The following is a 22499-nucleotide window of genomic DNA, read 5'->3' on the forward strand; positions in this document are numbered from 1 at the left end:
GCTTTACAGGGATTCCCACCGTATACACCAATATATTTGGTTAACCTCAAGAAGGTGGTGTATCCATCAAAGCTGAATGGTTGGGTGGGTGTGTGGGGGGGGGGATTTGGGGATGGTTGGGAGTGTTTGTGTTCTTCTGTATGACAAAGGCAGTGTTCCATTAGTTCATGTAATATATACACAGATGTTATGAAAAAAATTGCTGACATTTGACTCAACATCAAACAAACATTTGTGACGTTTTGTCTGTCTAAACACTATGACTCGTTCACATCATCAGAGCATCTTTAACCTTTCATCTGTCTAAACACTACGACTCATTCACATCATCAGAGCATCTTTAACCTTTCGTCTATCTAAACACTATGACTCGTTCACATCATCAGAACATCTTTAACCTTTCGTCTATCTAAACACTACGACTCGTTCACATCATCAGAGCTGTTTAACCTTTCGTCTATCTAAACACTATGACTCGTTCACATCATCAGAACATCTTTAACCTTTCGTCTGTCTAAACACTACGACTCGCTCACATCATCAGAGCATCTTTAACCTTTCGTCTATCTAAACACTATGACTGGTTCACATCATCAGAGCATATTTAACCTTTCGTCTATCTCAACACTACGACTCATTCACATCATCAGAGCTGTTTAACCTTTCGTCTGTCTAAACACTACGACTCATTCACATCATCAGAGCATATTTAACCTTTCCTCTGTCTAAACACTACGACTCATTCACATCATCAGAGCTGTTTTAACCTTTCGTCTGTCTAAACACTATGACTCATTCACATCATCAGAGCATATTTAACCTTTCCTCTGTCTAAACACTACGACTCATTCACATCATCAGAGCTGTTTAACCTTTCGTCTGTCTAAACACTACGACTCGCTCACATCATCAGAGCATATTTAACCTTTCCTCTGTCTAAACACTACAACTCGTTCACATCATCAGAGCTGTTTTAACCTTTCCTCTGTCTAAACACTACGACTCATTCACATCATCAGAGCATATTAAACCTTTCCTCTAAACAATATACAAATCATCGGAACATCTTTAACCAACATTAAAACTCACAGCGAAGTTGTTTGCCTGGGTCGACTGAGGGGTGGTGGTCTGAGGTTGCTGCAATGGAGAGGTTTGAGATTGCTGCTGTTGTTGTTGCTGTTGTTGCTGCTGTTGTTGTTGCTGTTGCATCCGTCTCAAGACTTCCTGTTGCTGTTGTTGTTTTTGTTGCTGCTGTCTCTGAGTCTCTTGCTGTTGTCTGACATTTCAGTAAGAACAAAGGAAAAAGAAGATTTGTTGTGATGAAAGACATTTCCTGGGTTTTAATTACAAAATAATTAACAACAAAAGCTGCACAGATTATCTGCTTCAATATTTGTTCTCAAGTAACTAAGTGTATTGTTGTTCTATACCAACTCTATAAAAAATATTAAAATTTGGTCCAATCAATAAGGAAAAAAACCTGAGTTTCAAGTGGGACAAATACATCTTCACTAGCCACATCAGCCATTGGGTAACCTAGCAACACAGCTAAACAAACATCAAAGGGGATTACCGTAGCAATTTCTCCTCCTCTTCCATTTCTCTTTTCCTCTCCTCCTGCTCCCGTGTCACACGTTCAATTTCCTGTTGAGCTTTACGGAGGGCCTCCTGGTCGACAAACAAAAAAAGTTTCCAAATTTGAGTTTAAAATGTTGAATTGGAAGCCACCCAATCTGTTAGTTGTAATCCATAAGCCCGTGCAGGGTTTTTTCCCACATTTTTGGTCGCTTAAGCGTCCTAAAAATAACTGATTATTATAATTATTATTGTTAGATGACAGTCAGCTACAGCCAATGGCTACAAGCGCTAATAACAGGAGCCTCATTGGCCTCCTGCCAAAAGTCCAAAACTATGCATTTCTTGCCGATTACTCTGTGAGAAAGACAAAACTTGTTACTTTCACCGACAGAGATGGAGCTTTCGCAAACACAAAGTGCCAAGTCATTGCTATGCTGTACAAATGTAATACATATGATTCACTTTCTGCTGACCTCCCAGGCAAACCCCACAGCTTTAAAGGACGATACAAATTGAAAATATTATACAGCCCAGGAGACTGTGTAAAAGTAAGTTGGCCTGACGTTTCGATCCTAGCAGGATCTTCTTCAGAGGCCCAGGAGACTCTTAGAATTTCCAGTTACGAAGTACATCGCCCTACCTCTTCAATCTTTCTCTTCTCATGCTCCTTTTTAATCTGTTCTTCAGCAATCTTCTGTTTCTGGTGAAGCTCCTCCAGTTTCTTGAGGTCATCTTGCTGGCTTGAATCATCCGAAGACGAACTGTCGGTAGATAAAATATCACAAAATATTGTACCACTGGTAGAAACAACAAGGGGATGGATGCGGGTTAGTTTTGGGGCTAGTTGCGTCTCCCACTCTCCGTACATGCCAATACATCACATCAACCAATTCATGATAGGCAGGGACAACAGACTTTATCGGATCAAAGACTTTTGTTATACCTCAAAGAGTATTGGTAGAGGTAACAGAACACATTTCTGACAAACCTTTGACATTTTTCATAAGATAAAAACTTATTTCACTATTGGACCATTCAAGCTTCCACATAAGAGAGAGACAAGCACTTAGTCTGCGTTCTGTCAATGTTGGTACATATCCCAAGCCGCACCTGATTTGAGTTAACTAGAAAACACTGTTAGCACTCTTACTGTACCATGTGGAAAGCGATTTGTAAAAGGAAAAACATGTTTTGTAACCTTCACGCTCTGACCTGACCTAAGTGACAACTCACTTCCAGTCTATCTGCCTACAAATTCTACCTCCCAGTGTGACCACTTGCCTTGTACTGGTCAGTGGCTTAAATCACAATTTTTTCTCTCTTCTTTCTGTGAATGGTCACCATGGACACCTGTAATTCAGACCTCTCCCTAATAGTATCTTACATGCATTTCTTTCTATATTTTCACTTAACCTTGGTGTTGCATTTTTGTCACACCCTGCCATTTCAAAACCAGAATGCAAAAATGCATTGCGGTTTCGATGATGTAACATGAGCAGTTTTCTTCATGAATCCGACGAAATGTATAGTGAGGGTGTACATGCTTACAAGGGTTTCAATATTTGACCTTTGATGACCCCTAATGACCTTTGCCCTCCACCAAAAACAGTATGCTTCTTTTTACACAATATGGTTCTCCTACACATCAAATATGAGGTCTGCCTATGATTCCCTTCTTAAGATATCGTGTTTACAAGGTTTTCACAATTTCACCCCTTGGTGACCCAGAATGACCTTTGACCTCCACCAAAAAAAAATAGGCTTCTTGTACTTAATGTGGTACCTCTACACACTTCTTATTAAGTTGGTCTGACCTTCCCTTCTTGAGATATCGTGTTTACACATTTCAGAAACAAACAAATAAAGAGTACATCAGACGCAAGTCAAGGAAACCCAGCAAGCAGGCTTTGCTTGTCACCGTGACATACTCACATCTGTTCGACGGGTGACTTCCTCTCTGATGCCATTGGCTGCCCTAGCACCTTAGCCTGGAGTTCCTTATGCTCTGCCTCTAATTCCTTCAGCTTCGTCTCGTTCTTCTTCCGGATCTCCTCCATGATCAGCTGCTCCTCTTGGGCCCGTTTCAGTTCCTCCTCGATCCTCTTGGCCTGTAGCTCCTCTATCTTCCTCCTCTCCTCCTCTCTGATCTTCTCCTCCTGGCCTCGTAGGATCTTCTCCTGCTCTTCCTCCAGTTTCCTCCGGATCGCCTCTTGATGGGCCTGCTTGATCCTGTCCTGTGAGATCAGAGAGAAAGAACAAAATGTTGAAGCATGGATGGGAGTGGATTGACTTTAAAGGAGACACAAACCCAACCACCATTATTGGTCAATGTGGTAGAGATGAATGTCATGAACATCTCCCCCCCCCTCCTCTTCCCTCCTCACAAAAACACACAGGAGACACAAACCCAACCATCATTACTGGTCAATGTGGTAGAGATGGATGTCATGAACATCTCCCCCCCCCCCCTCCTCTTCCCTCCTCACCTACACAGACAGGAGACACAAACCCAATCATCATTATTGGTCTATGTGGTAGAGATGGATGTCATGAACATCTCCCCCCACCCCCCCCCTCCTCTTCCCTCCTCACCTACACAGACAGGAGACACAAACCCAATCATCATTACTGGTCTATGTGGTAGGGATGAATGTCATGAACATCTCCCTCCCCCCCCCCTCCTCTTCCCTCCTCACCTACACAAACAGGAGACATCATTATTGGTCAATGTGGTGGAGATAACTGTCATGAACATCTCCCCCCCCCTCCTCTTCCCTCCTCACCTACACAGACAGGAGACATCATTATTGGTCAATGTGGTGGAGATAACTGTCATGAACATCTCCCCCCCCCCCTCCTCTTCCCTCCTCACCTACACAGACAGGAGACACAAACCCAATCATCATTATTGGTCAATGTGGTAGAGATGAATATCATGAACAACCTTCCCGAACAGGGGAAGGAAACTCTTGTTCCATTTTAGAGATATCACAGATTTAACATTCCCTCACACACAAGGCTGAAGACTTTCATCAAGTCTAAATATGACATCATCAAGCCACATGTGGTTCTTTCTTCTAACATGTTCCGTTTTTTTATTACAATTTTTATATTCTGTAACAGATGTGGGTTTTACAAATGCTGAATCCAAAATGCTCCTGACATGACCAAACGATGGCATCTGTTACCAATGTCAGCATTGTTAAAACAGTTTACCTTGAAAATATGAAAGAAAAACCAAACAAAAGTTAACAGTTTCCATATCCTAGTGGCACTGTGACATCACAGATCACAGCTCCCAGGCATGACCTTTATTAAAACTAGGATATCACGGAAATAAAACAAGTCTTTTTTTTAGCTGTTTGGGAGAGTTCATCTTCTGAAATACTTCTGTCACGGTCAGGTTTGGTCTCCTTTACGCTAGCTACACAAAAAGAGGAGTAATTCTAAACAACTTTTTTTTTGGTGGGGGGGGGTCCTTGATCCTTCAATGATTGTACACTAACGAATAACGACTAAATATAACTACAAACAAAGTGAATATGAATGGTTTGACCCAAAATTGTAAACCAAGTTTGTGAAGAGCAAAGAAATTTAGCTACATAATAGATGCACAGCATTTACCACAGGATCAAAGGGTGCTGGGGGTTTCATGAAACCTTCATTTTAAAATTTTTCAAAGCCTGAAGTACTGAAGATGAAAAAATTACCTCTTCTGTGATGTCTTTAGCCATCTCTGGATCCCACACACCTATACTCCATTCTACGGGAGAGAAAAATACAAAGGGAAAAAACACTTCAAGCGGTTCGTTCACAGACTCCAGTAATATGATCACCTATACATGAAATGATGTCAAAGGTCATAAGAGATTTAAACCTCGGGGGAGGGGGGAATGCCTTATTGTTCACTTAATAAAAAAGCTAGTCGAGATATACATCACAGAATCTTTAAGCAGGAGGTGTCTTTACAGGAATAAATGGTGGGAACTAGAATAATTCAGGGTCCACTGCTGGGATCCTTTGAGGAGATTCTACCAGATGATTGTAGAAAGGTCCTTAATACCAACTGCCGATCTCAAGGAGGTCACCATCATAATGATTATCAGATGATTCACACTAAGGTTTGATGGCCACGTGTCCAGAGCCACAGGGTGCCCAACAAATAAAGTCATTGACATCTATGACCACAAAATTGACAATCTGATTCACAAGAGGTTAAATGATTTTCAGAATGTTCAGTTAGACTGAGCATTGCTTCTACTAGGGAATAATTATGGGAAGTGATTGCTCCCACTGCCTTTTAGAGAAACGGGCGGCCAATCCCCCTCCTCCACCACTTCCACCCTACTTCACAAGGCCTACTTTACAATCTCTACTTACCACTCCTACTTTTGTCGGTGGGTACAGGATCCCAGACAGATATCTGCATCTCCTCGTTGGTGGCACCACCACCTTGGGCATCCTTCATCATCATTGGCTTAGTCATCCTTCCCGGGGCCATGCCACCCAAACTTGGCGGCTGGGGCATGCTGGAAATGTTCAGGGCCTGCTGGACCCTGGCCCAGTTCTGCTGCTGCTGAAGTAAGAGTTGATGTTGCTGCTGCAGACCCACCAGTTGTTGGCGTAAGCCCTGCTGTTGAGTGAGTGTCAACGACTTACCGCGTTGAATGAGGTCTTGGTAAATACGACTGGCTGAAATTCTGCAGATATGCCAAGAAAAGGAATAGGAAAGGTTTGTATCTTATGTGCACAATGTAGCCTGTAACATCACAAACATACGACTGTAACTTGACTGATATAACTAAACTGAAATTCACATTAAAGCATACCTATACCTTGCATGTTAGTCAAGGACATACAAATAACATACCTAGAAAACGGCCTCTCACTGCAGTTGAACACAACCTGACCCAACTGGACTATTGTAAAAATCAGTCGGATAGTTGAGTAGTGTGTGTGTGTGTTCTGAAGACTGCAACTGATCTAGATTCCAATCGACTGGCAATTGTGTGCGACAGTTCACAATTAGTCGGCTTTGACAAACGTAATGGATCACGGGAAACAATTTCCTATGAGACAATACTCAAGCCACCAGTTGTTAACACTAAACAGGTTTTGTTGTGTACTCTTCAGGAGGTCGGTGGTAAGAATTTAAGTGTCCTCACAATTCCCAAATACTAGTCCACTACTGAGAGTTCAGTCTGGTCGCAGGAGGTCAGAGTAGCATGCAACCAAATTGTTCCATTTCACAAATGCACACATGTCAATTGTGTACCCTTCCTTACCTTATCAGACTCTGCTGTTGTTGTAGAAGATGATGGAAGGCTTGTTGCTGTTGTTGCTGCTGAATAATCTGTTGCTGTTTCTTCTGGGCAAGGAGGGTCACCTGAGCTAGTTTGGACCATTGTTCTGGTAGCACTGACCCTGGTGTGGGCCCAGGGGAGGGCATGGGGCCCATCTGAGGTGTGACCTGCTGTGGAGGTACTGATGGTGCTGGTGCAGGCTGGCTTGGATTAATCATCTGAGGGGGCTGAAAGAATAACCGTCACGTTATAACCATGATCGACCGACCAGAATTGATAACACAAATGCCACTTTGTCTTCATAGTCTGCTCAGAGAGTTTTCATGTTTAACAGCATGGAGACCACTTTGCAACAGCATTGCAGTATTCTTTTGACAGCCCACACAAATCATATTTAAAGGACTACAGCACTACTTCTTTGAGTTTTGGTTGCTTATTTACAACAAATTATTCAAACTTACACATTCTTACTTAAAAAAACCCAGATTGCAAGTAATTAAACTAAGAAATCACCTTACAAACTACTGGCCAAGAAAGAAGATTAAAGTAACTCATGATTCGTTTGGACGATGAAATCTTAAAGCTTTCCATCGTCCAGAGACGTGCAGCTATCACTTGATGAATTCAGGTAAATAAATCTGCGATTGATCAATATAGTTCCTTTATATACAGCAAGCACACTGTACTTATGTGTAGCGCTGTCTTTTAGTCAACTGAACAAACTTTATAACACCAAACTCTCGATGCCGTACACAAATGAGAGCAAATACTTGATGCTACTCATTCTTAATGTTGGGAGTCTGAATTAGTGATGAAACTAAAACATGAAAAGCCTTAAGAGAGGGTAAGAAGAATAGCCTAAGTATCCTTAAAGAGAGGCCAAAAATAGACAATGTATGTATGTATGTATGTATTTCAGATCCTCCTGCAAGCAGGAACTCGCGAAGAAGCCTTCACTGGCTTATCAAAGCCGCAAGCTGACCGAAGTCAGTCTCTTACATTCATATTTAACGTCTATGATTATGAATTGTCAACAACTCTGTTACTGGACGACATACATTAATCTTGGAGTGACTTGAACCGGGGACCTTATGATTGGAAGGCACCCGAGGGAAGGCACAACAATGTATTGATAACTGTGTCAGTGATTAATTTTATTGCCCTTATAAACATGGTAATAGAAAAAGGTAGCAAATCGAGGCTTACGATGGGAGACGAGGGTGGAGGTGTTGTAAGAAAAGGCACTTTTCCCCATCTCTTAATTACGGCACCGAGAGGCTGAAAGCTCTCATCCATGCCCTGCTTGACCTGAAGGCTGAGGGTGAAGTAGCCCGCTTTGAACCACTCCAGCATCTCACCAGAACTGAATGGACCTGTCAGACAAAACACATATTTAACAAAGTTCGGGTGACAACAAGCAACTGACAGGCAAGTGTATGTGAGGTTGTATCACTGCAAAGAAGTTTTTAAGCAAGCACCATATATAGGTAGGCCAAAATCTACGCCTGGTTTGTTCCGCTCAAAATGTGAATGAGAGGAAATACCAGAAATGACAGCCCTTCCAATGTTGACTTGCTGAACTTGGAACAATAGAAGGTGGCATACTCCTATTAGAGTCTATATCAATCTGCCCGGATGTTCTCCTATCTCAGGAAAAGTGCCAAAATGCAGTAGGAGAACATCTTTTTTGATATATTAACAATCAGGATCTGTTTTTTTTTTTTTCATGTTTAAGAACATGAATAGAGGTACATGTGGTGCAAAACTTGGGTCAATTGAGGCAATTTTAGACCTCTTTAGGCCTCCCAGGAGCAGCGTTCGAAAATTGTTTACTATTGAGTGAAGAGGTTTGTTTACAAGTGACCAAAACTTCAGGATCTCATAGCAAAATATCTTCACAGTCATGATACAAAAAATTGATGGTGCCATGAAAGGCCAACAGTGATGGGTAGCACTTAGCTAGACTTAAAAGACCACAAATTACTTTTGTGATTTAGTGTGTAAGTCAATGGGGATTTTAAACAGGCGTATGCTACCTAGAAGCGAGTCCCATGTAGCGAAATCTGAGAGGAATTGCTTGTGAGTGTATGCCACTACTGGATACCTGATTAGCCAATATGGCAGAGATATTCCAAGAATCCATCATTAAGTAATCATTAATTAATCATTAATTAACGAGCCAGATTTTCATGGAACTCATGGTTGACAAAGCCAGGATTTATATAAGAAACAAAGAGCGGGTGTTGAAGCAAACCAAACCGCTTCTGAAAAATTGCTGAAAAGATTATTTTCACGAAACATATTACGTTGGCGAAGCGTGTTCTGCTTACCTTGTACTTGATTCTGAGGGTCTTTGTAAAACCACTTTTGGGCGTCTTCATGAGTGGGTGGCACAGCCCTTGGAAGTTGTTGTTCTTCCTGTGCTGGAATCTTTGGTGTGGGTATAAGTTGCGATTCGGTTTGCTGCTGCTGATGTAATTCTTCCGTCAATTTTTCATCCTCCTGCATGTTAAGAGGAAGAGAGATTGTGTTTTATTTGTGTCCTTCCACTCCACCCCCCCCCCCCCCTCCCATAAAAATTTCTTGGTAAATGAAAGCCTTCAATTAAATAAGAAGTTGTCTGATTTTAATTTTTCTGTTTAATCTTGGGCTTCCACAAAAACAACAGGGTTCATTTACTCACTGGCAGATCCACATAACAAGTATGAAGTTCATACAAGCTTTACTTTTTTAAGAAGAACAGTCTGCACAATGCTAGTCAAAGATGTAACATTTGCATTGAAGACTGTTTTTAAAGACATTTCTTTTTTTGGACAATCTGATTTGTAATTGTCAAACATTTTTGTTTTTTCCTTTCAGGTTTAGAGCACAACAGTATAAACCCAATACATACTCTGCCTTCAGCATTTAACCAGATGCATATGCTCATGCAGTGAAAGAAATTCAATGACACAGTACCGACTTCTACCAGCAGAAAAAGAGTTGGAGTGGGATGTATTGTCTACTTTGCACATAGATGACTTCCGCCACATCTTGAATTTAAACTTAATATTGCATGACCTGATGTTATGCTGTGGGCACAGGCCTTTGTTCCTTCGGGGGTCCTTGGGGGGGGGGGGCATTTACAGTTGAAATCTTGGTAAGTTTGAGCTTCTGACAAATCACATTTGAGTCATCACAAAAGAAACGTTTAAACTGTAACAATCTGCGATGCCAATTGCACTGAAATTTTCAGATCATTCTCATTACAGCGATCGGCTTTTGTCACAAAATTAGCTGATAAAAAAATTAAACTCACATCTAGTTCAGCCAAGAGACTCTCTGCAGCGTTCTCCAGGTGTTGCAGCTGATCTTCTTCGTCCTCTTTGGACAAATCTGTGACCCCCGTGGCCCCCACCGGTGTGTGTGGCGGAGGACCGGTGGACCCTATGTTTATCACGCCTCCGGGGATCAGCTGCGATACGCCGTTTGTCTCTGTTGTCCCCGGCAACGATTCCATCAAAAATTTGTTGGCAAGACTTGTTGTCAATGGGTTACTGTTATTTAAAGTTTCCTTCTTTGCGTCAGGTACTTTGTTCTCTGAGACGGAGGTCTGCTCTTTCCTCACTGAGTTCATACCTGGCGCAAAATTCGATACAATGTCCATCTTTGCCTCGACTGAAGGTTCCGTTTTAGAAACGGGCGACTTTTCGGAAGAGTTCTCGGATACTTTGGAAAGGTCTAAGTTTAATTGCACATTTGAAAGATTATTGTTTTTATTTGAAGGTTTAATAGTTTCTCTCCCCATTCTCCCTTCGTTACTCGGTTTGACTGTAGGAGAGAGAAGTGAGATGATGATGATATATGCAGCAGCAGCAGACAGAAAGTTTAACTGTTTTAAGAAACAATATATTTACACAGAATAACCACTGGGATACAACAAAATGAGTTTAATGTGTCTCATTTCAAGCTTTTTTTTTAACCCTGGAGCATCATGTACTGCCTTGCCTGCCTTCATGAACCGGTAATTATGGTCTAAGAAAGTAAGAGCTTTTTCAAATGTTGTTCCCTGTCTATGGAACAATATCCCAAGCCATATTTGTTGTTTTTCTTCCCTTCATTAGTTCAAACCCAAACTTAAATGTTAACCTGTTTAATATAGCTTTTTAATAGCAATTTCTTTTCCTTTTACTCTTACCTGTCCAGGGCTTTGAGATATTTATAATAATTATGGACTACATAAGAACTATATTATTCTCATTATCATTATGAATGGATAGTTTTGCTGGTCACTTTTCCAAATGCTATTTCAAAGGACCAACTGCCTCCTCTACAAACTTCCTGCACAACAACAACAAAAAGTTTTACCTTCATCACCACCTCCACCAGTCTCTGGAGGTTTTCTCTTTTTGTTTTCTTTGGTGTCATCTTCCTCTTCAGGATCTCTTCCTTTCTCTCTCCCTTTCTCCTCTTTCTCTTTCTCTTCCTTCTCTTTTTCCTCTTTCTCCAGATCACTCTTCTGTTGATTTGAAGAAGACAAAACAGGATCCAGACATTGACAAACACTTCTGCAATACTTCAAAGAGGGCCACAAACCCAACCATATGTTTTGGGCATATATGACAGGGATCCTCATGATGAACAGCTCTACCAAACACTCAAAGACAATCCTGCTCTATTTGGGAAATATTCTAGTTTTGATAGTAGTGTCTGTGGTTAATCATTTTATAAGTCTGTGATGTCATAGTGCAGCTAGGATCTGAAATCTTATTCTTCCTCTCTTTGGTTTCTTTTCACATTGTCAAGGCAGGCTATTATCAGCATTGACTCTAAAACAAATGCTATCATTAGATGATAGGCCATGTTTTAAGACACAAAAACCAATGCTATCATTAGATGGTAGGCCATGTTTTAAGACACTAAACCAATGCTATCATTAGATGATAGGCCATGTTTAAGACACAAAAACCAATGCTATCATTAGGTGATAGGCCATGTTTAAAGACACAAAAACCAATGCTATCATTAGATGGTAGGCCATGTTTTAAGACACTAAACCAATGCTATCATTAGGTGATAGGCCATGTTTAAAGACACAAAAACCAATGCTATCATTAGGTGATAGGCCATGTTTAAGACACAAAAACCAATGCTATCATTAGGTGATAGGCCATGTTTAAGACACAAAAACAAATGCTATCATTAGGTGATAGGCCATGTTTAAAGACACTAAAACCAATGCTATCATTAGGTGATAGGCCATGTTTTAAGACACTAAACCAATGCTATCATTAGATGATAGGCCATGTTTAAAGACACAAAAACCAATGCTATCATTAGGTGATAGGCCATGTTTAAGACACAAAAACCAATGCTATCATTAGGCGATAGGCCATGTTTAAGACACTAAAACCAATGCTATCATTAGATGGTAGGCCATGTTGAAGCACTAAAACCAATGCTATCATTAGGTGATAGGCCATGTTTAAGACACTAAAACCAATGCTATCATTAGATGGTAGGCCATGTTTTAAGACACTAAACCAATGCTATCATTAGGTGATAGGCCATGTTTAAGACACAAAAACCAATGCTATCATTAGGTGATAGGCCATGTTTAAAGACACTAAAACCAATGCTATCATTAGGTGATAGGCCATGTTTTAAGACACTAAACCAATGCTATCATTAGATGATAGGCCATGTTTAAAGACACAAAAACCAATGCTATCATTAGGTGATAGGCCATGTTTAAGACACAAAAACCAATGCTATCATTAGGTGATAGGCCATGTTTAAGACACTAAAACCAATGCTATCATTAGATGGTAGGCCATGTTGAAGCACTAAAACCAATGCTATCATTAGGTGATAGGCCATGTTTAAGACACTAAAACCAATGCTATCATTAGATGGTAGGCCATGTTTTAAGACACTAAACCAATGCTATCATTAGGTGATAGGCCATGTTTAAGACACTAAAACCAATGCTATCATTAGGTGATAGGCCATGTTGAAGCACTAAAACCAATGCTATCATTAGGTGATAGGCCATGTTTAAGACACTAAAACCAATGCTATCATTAGGTGATAGGCCATGTTTAAGACACTAAAACCAATGCTATCATTAGATGGTAGGCCATGTTGAAGCACTAAAACCAATGCTATCATTAGGTGATAGGCCATGTTTAAGACACTAAAACCAATGCTATCATTAGGTGATAGGCCATGTTTAAGACACTAAAACCAATGCTATCATTAGATGATAGGCCATGTTTAAGACACTAAAACCAATGCTATTATTAGATGATAGGCCATGTTGAAGCACTAAAACCAATGCTATCATTAGGTGATAGGCCATGTTTAAGACACTAAAACCAATGCTATCATTAGGTGTGAGGTCATGTTAAGACACTAAAACCAATGCTATCATTAGATGGTAGGCCATGTTGAAGCACTAAAACCAATGCTATCATTAGGTGATAGGCCATGTTGAAGACACTAAAACCAATGCTATCATTAGGTGCAAGGTCATGTTAAGACACTAAAACCAATGCTATCATTAGATGATAGGCCATGTTTAAGACACTAAAACCAATGCTATCATTAGATGATAGGCCATGTTTAAGACACTAAAACCAATGCTATCATTAGGTGATAGGCCATGTTGAAGCACTAAAACCAATGCTATCATTAGGTGATAGGCCATGTTTAAGACACTAAAACCAATGCTATCATTAGGTGTGAGGTCATGTTAAGACACTAAAACCAATGCTATCATTAGATGGTAGGCCATGTTGAAGCACTAAAACCAATGCTATCATTAGGTGATAGGCCATGTTGAAGACACTAAAACCAATGCTATCATTAGGTGCAAGGTCATGTTAAGACACTAAAACCAATGCTATCATTAGGTGCGAGGTCATGTTAAGACACTAAAACCAATGCTATCATTAGATGGTAGGCCATGTTGAAGCACTAAAACCAATGCTATCATTAGGTGATAGGCCATGTTTAAGACACTAAAACCAATGCTATCATTAGGTGCGAGGTCATGTTAAGACACTAAAACCAATGTTATCATTAGATGGTAGGCCATGTTGAAGCACTAAAACCAATGCTATCATTAGGTGATAGGCCATGTTGAAGCACTAAAACCAATGCTATCATTAGGTGCGAGGTCATGTTAAGACACTAAAACCAATGCTATCATTAGGTGCGAGGTCATGTTAAGACACTAAAACCAATGCTATCATTAGATGGTAGGCCATGTTGAAGCACTAAAACCAATGCTATCATTAGGTGATAGGCCATGTTTAAGACACTAAAACCAATGCTATCATTAGGTGCGAGGTCATGTTAAGACACTAAAACCAATGCTATCATTAGATGGCAGGCCATGTTTTAAGACACTAAACCAATGCTATCGTTAGATGGTAGGCCATGTTAAGATACTAAAATCAATGCTATTATTAGATGATAGGCCATGTTGAAGACACTAAAACCAATGCTATCATTAGGTGCGAGGTCATGTTAAGACACTAAAACCAATGCTATCATTAGATGGTAGGCCATGTTGAAGCACTAAAACCAATGCTATCATTAGGTGATAGGGCTGTGTCATTCTGGTTAATTCACTAACCGGTTAACCGTTTCTATTAACCGAACGGTTAACGTTTAAACGTAACCCGTGTTGTTGCCTCAAAATAAGAGCCGAAAATCAGAGTTATATAGCTCAGATTATAATTCCGAAAGAGCGCCACCACTTTGATGCGGAAGTACATTCTCAAAATAGCGCTGCAAGTATCGTTTTTTCGTAACGCGTATGTCAAGAATTTGGTTGTATGTGCTTAGTTTTGACGATCGTTGCATTGAAAAAGACGAATCGCGCGTTTGCATGAAGTTTTAAACAGATTTTTGTTTCTCTTTCAGTTCATCGGTCACTGTTACAGAGATATTTGAAGCAAATATTTCTTCGTTAATTGCGTAGCCCCTACTGTAATAGCGCAGGCATTGTATGGCAGTTATAAGCCTAATATTACTAGGCCTACTTAATATTGGCATTGTGTATTGAAGTTCGCGATCATATGGAGTGTTAGACTACAAGGCTTTCACCAGCTAGGCCAAGGTTAGGAAAGTCGGTTGTTAGGAAGCGATTACTACAGAAGTGTACGGTAGTAGGGCTAGGCCTACGCAATTACAAGTACAACAATGGGTCACAGATATATTGAATTTGTGCATTGTGGCGGGGTAGGCAGAGGGTAGAGGGGAAGTGTGGAAAACATTGTAAAATTTCCCGCGAACACCCTGTCGATTTCCCGCCGGAGTTCGCGCAGCAAACACAATTAGCACGCGTAGCATAATGGCGTGGGGTAGTCCCCCGGTGGGGTCATGTGGTGGAACCCCTTGTGGGGGTCCAGGGGTTAACGCCCCGGAAAATTTGGCGCGTCTGGCGATAAAATATTCGCAGCTGTGGATGCAAAATACTGACAACTTTTTTAATTTAAATTGTCACGAAACTGATGAAAATTTTGAAATGACAAGTTAGAGTAGCCATATTTTGTTATAAAATGAAAAGAGATCTATCTGCCTTACAATCATTAAAAAGTTTAACTTAAAAAAACATGCGATTTTATGAAACAACGTTCGGCAAAGCCCCATTCCTAGACTGCCTAACAATAGCTTGCACTATACTACAACTACGGTAGGCTACATTTTCCAAGGTACCTTGCCAAACAACTGTGAGCTCATCACCTGTCTAACACCTGTTGTTAACAATTTTTTGGCATGTTGCCAAGGAACGTTTCATGGTCTAGAATTAATAAGATCAGTCAGTAAAGGTTCGGTTAAGTTATGAGAATTATTATCTTAGACGTTTAAAAAAAGTAGGTAAAATATGATCCCCGTAACAGCTAGGTAAGTAAAACAGGCAACTGACTCCTCCGCATTAACAAGACAATCTATTCCACATGATACATGAAAGTAAACTTTGTAATCACATGTTTATGGCCACTTGGCATGATTAACTAAATGCTTAATATTGTTTCCATGTTCTTGTAGAAAACGTAAACTTCGCAATATACAATTAGTTGTCTTTTTGTAGTTACGTGAGATCCGTAACCGACGAGGTGGTTAGGCTATACACTAAACTATGGTAGGATATTAATTTCTCCGTAATTTTGGAAATTCTAGAAAATACTTTTTTGCCGCGTAACACCAGATGTGTTCTTACGTTTTATTCATAATTGGGTGTACTAGAGCTTTTTTTACATGACATTAGTTGCATTTAGCACGATATGCCAGTTTCGCGTGAATTTTTCGAAAGTTTTTTGCTCGATCTTTCGTAAAATTTGAAAGGTGTACCAACTTACTTTTCGTACACAATTGGTTATTTCTCTACTGATTTTCAGAGTTTTTTTTACAGTCAAGTGTATACGTTGTGCATTGAGTATAAACTTATCGCGAATGCAAGAAAACGATGCGGGGATTTCCAGCAGACAAATGTTTTCTTTGCGGGATTACTGAGTCTGTTGAATGGAATCCCACACCTTAGAGAAAACACTGAACTGAAATTACATCATAATAAAGAAAACGTTTACTGCTTAAATACAATATAAATTTGAAAGGATTAGATGCAGACTCGCCACGTTGTCGAACGGGGTAACAATAGGCGCTTCACGGGTCGCATACCGCTTGGTAATCCCTTCAATCGTACCGCCAATCTTAAAAATCTTTTGTATGGATGCGTGATAAAGTTTGCAATTGTTACGTGATTTTCGGCAAGGAAATGTTGCGGTCTATTTCGGGAATAAAGTGATGTGAAGACGCGCCGTTGCGACTGCATAATTGGCATTACAAAAACGGTTAAACTTATACGATGTACGGCGAACGTTTATCTGGCCGTTCAGTCGGTTAACCGGTTAACCGTTTAACCGTTACAGCCCTATTAGGTGATAGGCCATGTTTAAGACACTAAAACCAATGCTATCATTAGGTGTGAGGTCATGTTAAGACACTAAAACCAATGCTATCATTAGATGGTAGGCCATGTTTTAAGACACTAAACCAATGCTATCGTTAGATGGTAGGCCATGTTGAAGACACTAAACCCAATGCTATCATTAGGTGATAGGCCATGTTAAGATACTAAAATCAATGCTATTATTAGATGATAGGCCATGTTAAGATACTAAAATCATGCTATTATTAGATGATAGGCCATGTTGAAGACACTAAAACCAATGCAAATCATTAGGTGATAGGCCATGTTTAAGATACTGAGCTATCATTAGGTGATAGTTCATATTAAGTCTCAATATTTTATATTCAGCATTTGATAAATCCCATCTTCATTAAAGAATATGAATATTTTGATAAATGAAGAAAATGAGAAAAAAAAAATTGAAGCCCATGAGGCTCGATTTGGTGTCATCATATTTAGACTTGATCAAGTCCTCATCAGCCTAACTGTGTGTGAAGGAACATTAAATCTGTGATATCTCCTAAATGGAATATATGACTTTCCTTATCTGTTTTGGGAAGCTGTTCATGAAAGTAATCTCTATCAAAAAGACCAATGATTTCCAGGTATGTTTTTTTCTTTCTTTAGCAGTTAAGTGGTTCTGGTGGATAGAACACCAGGGTTGTTTATTAAGTTTACGTATGACATAAACACCTGCACAATCTGTTTCAAAGGTACTAAATCTGCTCAACAATTTATTTTCTCGTAAAATGGGTAACCAAACTGGAAGAATGTACCTTGACAGCTGTGAAGGCACCAGATGCATCAAATATTCCAATCTCGTCATCATCAAACGGTTCGTCTAGATTACTCCAGGCGGGCATTTCTTCTTCTTCCGTCTGACTACTGCGCCGCCCTCTGCCACCGCTGAAGTGCCGATCCCGGGAGGACTTGTCTCGATCGGAGTCTCGAAAGGTGTCCCTGTCCCTCTCATGGTCAAACTCAGATGATGAATTGGTTCGGTCTCGTTCCCTCGAGTGAGAATGCCAGCTCGTTCTTGCAGGGGCTGTGGTTAGTGAAAGTGGAAATCAGTGCTTCCTCATATATTAAACATGCGGAAATTTCACCTACAGTGTGTAGCAAAATCCAAAACAAAAAAATGAGATAGGAAATAAGCTAAGAATTAGAACTTGTTCAAATCTCCTCTTGGTTTGAAATTGTCAAACTAACCCTATGACAATTTATCTGCTCGGCATTTGGACTGACAGAAACGATAAATTCACCTGTTTTTTACTACTTTTTCCTTCAAATAATTAAATTAGCACACTTTAGTCAATCTAGGTATGTTTTGGGGGGGGGGCATGAGGAAGGGGAGGATGGACTGAAGATGGAGAAAATCTAATGAGCTGTAGGTAACCATTACCATGAGAACTAGTATTACAATGACTTTGACAAATGTGACTTAAAAACGTATTTGATTGAATACCTGTACATTAAATGCTGAAAATATAAATGTCACACAACTGTGTAAGTACTCCAAAATGAATGACAATTTTAATGATCATTGGTCAAAATGTGGCTTCGGTTACAATCATACCAAAGCCATTCAGAAGGACGAAGGATGTGTCTTTTACAGCCTCAAGTGTAGTGTCTTTGCGGTGGTCTAATATTATGTATGATATATACAACATGGGTATATACTACACAGAGGTATCATCTAAAACCTCAAACCAATCGTCAAAATTATTACGTATGTTTCATTCCAAGAAACAAATTAAGTATTTTAGCCATCACTTTATTTGCTACCCTGCATTCTAGTAGGTGCTTGTAGGACCAGAAGAGGTGGTACTATGTCTAAAGCAATGTGAATGATACATTGTATAGCAAACTTCTACACTTTTATTCCTATCAGTCTGTTTGAAAATACCTTGCATTAACCTTTCAATTAAAGAGCCACTGGACGGTGAAAATTCCACTTAACTGATTGGTACCAAATCATGCAGCAAATTAAGATCCTGGCATTGTCCTGCATCCAAATATTTCGTACCCTACAATACAATGCAGAGCATGACCTGGCAATCTCTCCTACCTTGACCCGGAGGTGTTGTCCTCCAGTTATCTTCTCCTTCCCTTGATGATAGCCTCTGTCGTGGTACTGCCCTACGCCAACCCTGTTCCTCCTCCTCATACCTTGAAGACAAACGCTCCCCTCTCGGTGACCTCCAGTTATCACTGGTGCTGCCCCTCTCCCTCTCGATAACCTTGCGTGGTGACCCTTCCTCCTCAAAGGGCCTCTCTGAACGAACTACTTTATCGTATCTACTGTCATTACTATAATGAATAGGAAGAAACAAGGCATTACCCAGGTGTCTTTGTCGACAGAAGGGGGGGGGAGGGAACTAGTCGTGAGGTTGTGGGCCTCAGTATGAATATATGCCACACGATACACAGAATGCAGAGAAAGATGACGTCATGCCTTGACCAGCATTGATAGAAGGAGAACATTCAGGTTAATGTGGCGAGTGACAGGGTTTTGAAGTAATTTTACAATCGATGACTACGGAAATAAGAGACGAAAATCACTCTCTTATGCCCAGGAGGATATTTCCAACACATCAGTCTAGATTTTGTAAGTATCACAAGCATTGTAAAAGTTGACAAACTGGTGTCAAAAATACTCTTAGAGTGATGGAGATGTTTCTTTGCTACACAAGGTGCCTTACCTGTCATCCCAGCTCATTGTTCTGTTGTATTCCCTCCTCGTAAAGGCACCATCCTCTTCATATGTCATGCTTCTTTTGTATTCCCGACCACGCCCTAATATAAGAAAACATGAAATGACTCAGACGATCACAAATAACATTTCGCAACAGAAAATGTTCACGTCCCTCGGGACAACCAGGTCTTACTTTTTTGTGATTGTCAGAACAGCGACACTTGGTTGTCCGAAGAAAATGTAGCAAAATAACAAGGAATCACCAATATGTACACTGTAGGAGAGATGTGTAGGTTTGGGTGAATAGAACACCAATATGTACACTGTAGGAGAAATGTGTAGGATTGGTGAATAGAACACCAATATTTACACTGCAGGAGAGATGTGGGTTTGGCGAATCCCCAGCTTTGGACAAGGCGAATCACCAGCTATAGACATTTTATCATTTGACCTATTTGGGGATGTTAACTTACAATGCAATCTGAATCTCATGCAAACAACGATCTGATCTTGGTCGTCTGAACAGATGAACTTTTACAGGGTAAAAGAGGAGCGACTTATTTTATACTGATATCTTGGGGCTTGTCATCAGGGATTCTTCCTTCTCGGCTTTTAAGCCAATGGATAATTTATCCAGCATCTCATCACAAAATGCTATGCCAAATGGGCAAATTTACTATACATACAAGAATAAAGATGTGTATATGTTATTGTACAAAATAACCCTAGTACTTTGTATAAGATACATTGCTTACCACAAAATTGGAAAAAACTAAATTATTCCCTTTAAGCAGAACTGCCCTTTGTGCATTATGACCAAAAATACAGACCAGTTTATCAAACATGGCCAATCTTTCAACCTTTAGGATCCCCAGAAATTCCAACTCTCCGCAATAGCATAGCTTTCAGCCTCCCCAGTGACACCAATGTCAAGAAATACAACTTCATAGGCAGTGCTATTAAACAACCAACAAGTTAACAACTAATTGTATATTCATCCCTCATTTTTTGCTCTCAATTTCTGGCCAGCAGCCAATTCAAGCCTTCTAAGTCAATAACTCCCTGCACTTTTATTATTTTTGTCTTTCATTTGTTTTGTTTTCTAACAACGACAGTCTCAAGAATTAATTGACACTGTTTACTAATCTGTGTCTAGATGCTTCCTGTATGCCCCTGGTTCGCTCACTATCGTTCACAAAATGAATGAACCGTTTCTAAGGAAGGGCTTACCTCTCCCTCTGCTGACACCTCTCCCCCTCGGAGCTGGTGCTGCCCCTCCTGCTCCTCTCCCTGTAGCCCTTATTGCCATTGCACTGTTCACACTCTGCGATAATGACCACTGTACAAGAACAAGGGGCAAAAATAAATGGAATTATGATACAACTTTCACATGAAAATCATGCTTAAACATTACAACAATGCCATGCAGTTATATCATGATTATAGCTCCAACCCATTTGATAGGATTCATCATATATATTTGATACTAGCTGAGCACTGTAAAAAGGTCTTTTTACTTCAAGGACATGATTGAGTTGTGTGAATGACATTGTTTAAGCATGCACACAAACACGCACTCATAAAACTGGATAAAAGTAGAAGGGTATAATTTCATCCCATAACCTATAGCATAATGCAATGTAAGATAGACAAACTGCGACAAAAATGCAACGATGGATACCATTTTTTTTTTCCACAGACCTAAGGATCGTTCGGCATTTTCAAACAAACAAATTTCAAAAACCTAATAACTGGAATGCGGCAATTAAACACTATATCAATCTTGAGTAGGAACTTTGTCTCATATTTATTTTTGCCCAAAAGCCAACTCACTCTTTCTTCCTCTGATAACGGTGACAAGGTCAACGGAGATTGACATTCCTTTCTGAGTATAGACTGAAACTCTGCTAGTTCTGATGGGACTTTCTCTGTCTTGTTGAACAACGCTAGCATCTCTTCTCTTCCGTAGCGGTGTTCTGCAAGTTTGAACTGTTGTACGCCACCTCCACTACCAGACGACAGAGCACGGAGCCACTCAGGTCCAAAGTTGAGTGTTTCAGACATCTTGTTGTGAAGATGGTTACTTGGTTTTCTACTAAATTCTTTGGAGTCTGTGGGGAAAATAGGATAAAAGGTAACTGGTTCAGGCACCTGTGTCTGTCATGTACAGAAGTAAAAGCTTATGAAGGCTAAGACCATGAATTAAGGCTTACATGTTACCAACACCTTTTAAATACTGAGTGTCCCAATGTTTGTCCAGCAGAACAACATTCTTCACAACCAATGTTTACGTGAGTAGCAGGTCTACTTTTCCTAAACTTGAAACACTTGTTTCTTAACATTGCATATCAAGAAATGCGTGCTGACACATTTGGTATTTTCAATGACCATCGGGGAAGTTGTACAGCTTTTGCAAGCAAAAAAGTCCTGGTCAGTGCTCTGATTGCAGTATTAAAAATGATGATGAGTCATGCACATTTTCGGTTGTGTATTTGATAGGAATTGGTTGCTTGCAATAGAAAATGTGCAATCATGCCAGTTTGCATGGAACTGGTCACAACGGATCTATGTGTATGTAATGTGGAGGCACATAGAAAGAAGTAGAGAAATGCAATGCTCACAATGATTTGCCACAGGCTGGTTAAACTTATGATGATGAATAATGTTCAAAACTGTCCCAAATTAAGGTGCATGTACCAGTGGCAGGCAATACACAGAGGAAAATATTCTACACTGTCAGTTGAAAAGCCTTCCTGTTGGTCTTTCTTTGTCAACATAAAAATCCTTCCTTTAGTTAATTCCAGTTAGTTGATCATAGTGGGTGGTCTGTATCAAGGAAGATGTCCTTAATTTGATTGCGCAAGAAACAAAAACTTTAACTCCTTATTAGCCCAACTTTGCAGGTTGACCCAAGTACAAAATTAAGCAGTTTCCTAAATATGTCACTCAAATGGACCACATA

At 40.0% G+C, this 22499-nt stretch overlaps 1 protein-coding gene across 2 annotated transcripts in view; it reads right to left on the reverse strand.

Annotated features, from left to right (window-relative positions):
• The window catches only part of LOC139976418 (GRB10-interacting GYF protein 2-like), a 40236-nt gene that overhangs the window by 16580 nt on the left and 1157 nt on the right, over positions 1–22499 (reverse strand). For both annotated transcript variants that reach the window (XM_071985127.1, XM_071985128.1), the window contains exons 2-17: positions 21371–21648; positions 20768–20876; positions 19545–19638; positions 18911–19152; positions 17619–17887; positions 11229–11379; positions 10180–10691; positions 9212–9383; positions 8088–8254; positions 6864–7108; positions 5959–6278; positions 5289–5341; positions 3511–3812; positions 2219–2339; positions 1574–1668; positions 1090–1276 (exon numbers count right to left, since the gene is read on the reverse strand). In XM_071985127.1, coding sequence (XP_071841228.1) covers positions 1090–1276; positions 1574–1668; positions 2219–2339; positions 3511–3812; positions 5289–5341; positions 5959–6278; positions 6864–7108; positions 8088–8254; positions 9212–9383; positions 10180–10691; positions 11229–11379; positions 17619–17887; positions 18911–19152; positions 19545–19638; positions 20768–20876; positions 21371–21601 — 3270 coding nt within the window. In that variant the 5' untranslated portion in view covers positions 21602–21648. The remainder of the gene's footprint in view (positions 1–1089; positions 1277–1573; positions 1669–2218; positions 2340–3510; positions 3813–5288; positions 5342–5958; positions 6279–6863; positions 7109–8087; positions 8255–9211; positions 9384–10179; positions 10692–11228; positions 11380–17618; positions 17888–18910; positions 19153–19544; positions 19639–20767; positions 20877–21370; positions 21649–22499) is intronic.

The sequence above is a fragment of the Apostichopus japonicus genome, chromosome 11, assembly GCF_037975245.1.
Source record: "Apostichopus japonicus isolate 1M-3 chromosome 11, ASM3797524v1, whole genome shotgun sequence".
In the NCBI taxonomy this organism is placed as follows: domain Eukaryota; kingdom Metazoa; phylum Echinodermata; class Holothuroidea; order Aspidochirotida; family Stichopodidae; genus Apostichopus; species Apostichopus japonicus.